The 5,692-nt window shown below is 39.1% G+C and overlaps 1 protein-coding gene across 1 annotated transcript; it reads right to left on the reverse strand.

Annotated features, from left to right (window-relative positions):
• Positions 1 to 385: 385 nt before the first annotated feature.
• LOC125868520 (uncharacterized) lies at positions 386 to 2,316 on the reverse strand. The gene is made up of 4 exons (XM_049549148.1): positions 1,941 to 2,316; positions 1,560 to 1,840; positions 821 to 1,445; positions 386 to 729 (listed from the first exon to the last, which is right to left on the reverse strand). Exons 1-4 carry the CDS (start codon positions 2,314 to 2,316, stop codon positions 386 to 388), a joined length of 1,626 nt encoding a protein of 541 aa, XP_049405105.1.
• Positions 2,317 to 5,692: the final 3,376 nt, after the last annotated feature.

The raw sequence follows: 5,692 nt of genomic DNA on the forward strand, positions 1-5,692 counted from the left end.
AATTCCACACCAAAGATTGACCTGTATCTCCCTTCTTTTCAACTAGATTGGTTCTCTGACAGTATTTGGATTTAAGGAATTGACCCCAAAGAGAAGATTTAGATCTGGAAGTCCACCATTGTTTGTACTGTAGAGAGGTACAAATGTTTGTAAGTCTTCTGATCCCCACACCTCCTTCTGCCCAAGGTAAGCTTATTATTTTAGGAGAGGTCCAATGGTAATTCCTTTTGTCCTGATCCCTTCCCCAGAAAAAATCTGATATAATAGATTCTATATACTTGATAGTATTATTGGGAGGGGAGATAGCAGCCATTGTATGAATAGGTATGGATTGTAGAGCATGCTTGATCAAGGTGATTTTGCCTCCAAAGCTGAGTATCCTTGCCTACCACCCACAAATCTTCTTAGAGACTTTGTCTACCAGCTGGGAGTAGAAAATGATCCTTTGTCTACCAATATATATGGGGCAACCTAAATATGTAATTGGACTGTCTTTCTGATAGAAACCTGTGACCTCCTGGATGATGGTGATGATGTCTTGAGGAGTGTTAGTTGGTACCATAAGGTGACTCTTTTCTTTGTTAATAAGTTGATCAGATGTATGCTCATACTCCTCCAATGTATCCATGATGAGCTTCATAGACTGTCTATCAGTGGAAGTAAAAACAATCACATCATCAGCAAAACTTAAGAGGTTAATCTGGGGACCTTTGGACTCCATGCTAAAACCTTTATAGAGTTTGATTCTGTTGCAAAAGGTTAAGCATTCTAGAGAGTACCTCCGCACCTAAAATAAATAGGGCCGGAGATAGCGGATTACCATGTTTAAGGCCTCTAGTTGAGTGAAAAAATCCATATCTGTGGCCATTAATAATGATTGAATACCAATTGTTGCTCATGATTCTCCAAATTAAGTCAATGAAAAACTCCCCAAAGCCGAATCTTCTCAACACCAAAGAAGTAAATGACCAAGACACTATATCATAGGCCTTGGTCATATCTAGTTTGATAACAACATTATCCCCCTCTTTGGGCCTCTTAATTCTGTGAGTGATTTCTTGAGCCAGCATGATGTTTTCTGTGATACTTCTCCCCCTTACAAATCCTGATTGATTTTCTGATCTTAGTAACGGGAGAATGTTTGCCAATCTCATACTCAAAAGTTTGGAAATGATCTTGTTGGAGAAATTGTTGAGACTAATAGGTCTGAGATCAGTGAATCTATTAGGTTGCTCAATTTTGGGAACTAAAACTAAGCAAGCATGGGACATAAACTTAGGCATGATATGTCCACAAAAGAAGGACTGCACTGCCGCCAGCAGGTCTTTTTTAATGATGTTCCAACATGCTTGGTAAAACTTTCCCCCTATACCATCTGGACCAGGTGCTGAATTTGGGTTCATGGCAAACACCACCTGTTTTAGTTCCTCCAAGGTAGGCATTTCCTGCAGCATATGATTCTATTCTAGAGTGTCTAGAGTAGGTAAGTGTTGAAGGATTCTTTCATCAATTCTGCAGTTCTGGCCAGTAAACATTTTCGGAAAATATTCACAACCTGCCTGTGCAATCTGATCATCACCCTGTATCCACACATTATCATCAGTACAAATTTTATGCAAAAATAATCTTCCTCTTCTTCCCCTCATCAAAGCATGGAAGTATTTGGTGTTGGCATCTCCTTCCTTAAAACATTGGAGCTGAGTCTTTTGTTTAAGAATAGATTCCTCCAGCTTCAAAAATCTAATGTAGTTGGCATTCATGAGATGTAACTGCTTTCTACAATCCTCTGTGTTATTTGTCAGGAGTTCTTCCTCTGCTTTCCTAATTGTCTCCTCTATTCCTTTACTTTAGCATATATATCCCCATACTCTTTCTTTGACCAATTGCTAAGATAGAAGTTAACCTCTTCAATTTTTGATGCAGTTGCCACATAGGGTTACCAGTGACTTCCCTATCCCGGCAATCCTGAACAGTCTTCATAAAGTTGTCATTGTCTACCCAACACTGTAAAATTTTGAAGTACTTGGTGTGACTTTCATTTTTCCTAATCATTTCCATCAAGAGTGGGCTATGATCAGAACCCACAGAAGGGAGATGTTCAATAGTAGTTTGAGGCATAACCTCAAGCCATTTATTATTAACCATAGACCTATCTAGCCTCTTCCATACTCTAGCTTGTGTAGCCCTTTGATTACACCAAGTGAAAGGAGGCCCTGTGTAACCAAGATCAACCAAGCCACATACTTCAATCATACTAATAAACTCAAAGATCTTTTTCATGTTGAAATCTCCAATGGTACACCAAGGGATATCCATGTTAGCATATTGAAGTAAACTGTCCCACAGAGGCCTCCTCAAATGATATTTACATTTATCATAGATGTAGGACATCAAGAACCTTTCAGTAAGATCAGCATGTTTGAAGTCTCATGTGATATGTTGCTCACAATTCTCATGAATACTGCCAGTGATTTCATTAGACCAAAAAAACCAGATTTTTCCATTAGGATTAGTGACTGCATGGTCCATTTGAAGTTGGATTCTCACCATGTTAAGTTGAGAAGTGTCTGCAAAGGGTTCAAGGATAGCTATCATAGATAATTGATGCAATTTCTTGAGTGTTTGAATTCTCTCTAAGGAACATTGGGTGTTGATACTCCTAGCATTCCAAATGGTCTTAATCATTAAAAACCTTTAGATTTGGACCTTGTAATGGGCCTACTTGGAGCAGCAGAACTATTTTTGGTGGCCTGATGCTTGGTTTGTCTATGTTGTGTCCTACCTGTTAGAGATAGACCATGTTGTTCTGTAAGTTCCTGGACCTCTTCTGGGCATTCATCATGAAAGGTGGAGCCAAATTCTTGAATTAGATGGTTACAAAGTTCTTCATCGTCTTCATCATACTCCTCAATGGACTGGTTGTCAGGATCCAATTCATCCTAAGAATTCAATGCCCCATAATCATCTTGAATTTGTCTGCCTTTTCTGACTTTGTTTGCAACTTGTTCCTCTGTTTATTTTCCTTTGTCTGTTAGCTCAGGTTCCAGCTCAAAGTTCTTTTGCAGGCTTTTTTTATAGCTTCTCTTTTGTTTTTGCTCAACCTTCCTCTAGATTTATTATTAGATTTCTTCTGCCCTGTATCAGTTATCATATCATTCTCTTTCTGAACTTCTTGCTGACTTGCCTTGTGTTGATTTGAATTAGGGGTAGCAGGGGCTCTAGAGTCATTCCTATGGTCATTATCCACAATCTCATGCATAACATGAGTCAATTCCCTCCCCCCTTTGGACACCCCTTCCTACAGGTTAGTGTGTATCTCTTGTACCCTCCCTTCCATGCCTCTAACAGCTTCCTCAATAACAATAACAACATCATTATTAAGGGGTGCAGGGGATGGGAGCATAGAGTCAATACCTGTATCTTCACTCACTTCTCTATTTTGAATGTTGCCTGAATTTCCTGGAGCATGTTTACTACCTTGTAAGTCATTCAAAGCCTCAGTTGTTTGTTTTTTCTGCTTTTTTGGTGAAGCAGGTTAATTAAATATTCCTGATCCTTCAACAACATTGTTTTGTTTGACTGATTTACAAGCAGTAATTTGTACTCCTTCAGTTTCTTGATTATTGCTTTGATCCTGTGAATCCAGATTAATATACATAATATGGTTGATAATAGTAACTTTACCTGACTAGCCTTGCTGCTGCTGTCGTATGTTGGTAGGTGTCTTGTACTGAGGTGAGGTTGATCTGTCCTCAATGTTATGATTGATCTTGATGTGTTTTCCCATTTGTACCTGCCACTGCTCTTCATGTTGGGTGCTAGATTGTCCTAGTTATTGTTGTTGGTTTGTGTCCCTAGTAATGTGACTTGTTTCCCTGTTGTTCTGGTTGTCTTTCTCTTTTCTATTGTCTTTCCCTTGCTCAGGTTTGGCTTTGTTTTTCTTCTCATTCTCAGCTTCTTTCTTTTTCTTGTGTTCCTCATCTCTTTTTTTGATGTTGCAATCATACTCGTGATGCCCTTGATGCCGGCAGTACATGCAGTGCTCTGGAACACCTTCATATTACATTGTTGCCATCTTCCTATGTTATAGTCATCTTCATCAATGCCCATCCAAACCTGTGGGGGTCTAACCTTGGTGAGATCAATTTGGACCTTTACCCTTGCCACACTTCCTCTAGTCTTTTGAGCTGTTGGAGAATCAAGATATAACAATTTCCCAATTGGCTTCAAAAGAATAGAGACAAACTCTTTTTATAACAATGCCAAGGGAGCTCGGGTAAGGCTACCCAAACTGGTACTATGGGAGTTTCCTGCTCAGGTCTAAAGGTAAGAGTCCACGTTAGGATTCTCATGAGTTGTCCCTCAATAGTCATCTTTTGTTTAGTCCACATAGTAATATAATCCAGGTCATTATCAAGGTCAATACAGACATGCCTTGAGTTAAAATGGCAGATTTTCACACCACCAGATAGTTGAGTTTGAAGGATGAAATATTTCTTTATTAACTCAATTTTGGGCATAGTAGTGATAAATTTTCCAATTAAGGTAAACTTGCCGTCAGTAACAAGAGTTTGATGGAAATCATCCCTTTTGAATATCACAACTGGTAATCCCTGTCTGTTAGTAAATTCATGTGGTTCAAGATTTAAGGAATCCATTTTCTGATTTTGGTTTTGTTTGAGTTTAGTTGCAAAGGTCTGAATTACTGTAAAAGGAAGAGGTTCAGGGATTTGCTCTTTCTTGGAATTGTTCTGGTGGTTCTGAGAACTTTGGGGGTTATTGACATTATGTCCATTAGTATTTTGACCCCCGAATTTGTTCCTATTGGGAGGGTGAATTTGTTTCTCAAAGTTGCTGGAAATTTTAGGGAACTTAGGATTACTATTATTGCCCTGCCCTTCGTCCTGTTTTCCATGCTCTTGGTGGTCCTTAGAATTGTGAACTGTACCCTGCAATCTCTGTTTCTCCATATTTCTGATATGCTCTTTTGCATGAATTTGCAAATGAGCAATATTCTTAGCATTAGCAACTTGACTATTGTTAGGTTCAGTGAAATTACCTGATGGTATTACTTGTTGTTACTGCTGGTGATTAGTCCTTTGATGTTGTGCATCATTGTCTTTTTGCTGTCTTTCCTTGTTCTGATGAATTAAGTCAGGGGTGGGCATATTATGATCGCCCTGGATTCCAAATGAAAATTTGGATGGCTTATCCCCTTTTGAATGATCTTGAATACCTTGGACTTGTGACATGGAAGTATGATTGCCCTGTTTTGCATTTTTGCTTGGTACTTGTTGATCACTGACTTTGTTCTTCCCATTCAATCTTCCTTGGCTTTGATTGGAATCTTGTATCCTTGAATTGTTATTTATCATGGGTGTAGACATGTTTCTCCCCTCCAAACCTTCATCTAAACCTGTATCAATTCGAGACAATTCATTAATGTATTCAGAACTTACCTGAACTCCGACAGCCCCATCAGAATTCGTCTCCGTCAGGGTTCACCGGTCCAAATTGCTTGAAATTGCTGTGAGCAGTTCATCTAGGTGAGGGGAAGAATCCCCAGTGAATGAATCCTCCTTATCCAATTTGGAATCAGGTCACACTTGAGTGCGCAGTAAAGGCGCCTCATTGGCGATTTTCGAAAAATCTCCAGATTTAGATCTCTCAATTGGCAAGTTAGAATCAGCTG

Source organism: Solanum stenotomum, chromosome 6, assembly GCF_019186545.1.
Source record: "Solanum stenotomum isolate F172 chromosome 6, ASM1918654v1, whole genome shotgun sequence".
Taxonomy (NCBI): domain Eukaryota; kingdom Viridiplantae; phylum Streptophyta; class Magnoliopsida; order Solanales; family Solanaceae; genus Solanum; species Solanum stenotomum.

Excerpts from the sequence above, each read along its gene's own strand:
- LOC125868520 (XM_049549148.1), bottom strand. The coding sequence starts at position 2,316 with ATGGATATCCCTTGGTGTACCATTGGAGATTTCAACATGAAAAAGATC. Across the intron at positions 1,446-1,559 it reads GTGATGATCAGATTGCACAG|GAAATGCCTACCTTGGAGGA; the intron begins GCAGGTTGTGAA and ends CATATGCTGCAG. Across the intron at positions 730-820 it reads AACTAGAGGCCTTAAACATG|GTTTTAGCATGGAGTCCAAA; the intron begins GTAATCCGCTAT and ends AACTCTATAAAG.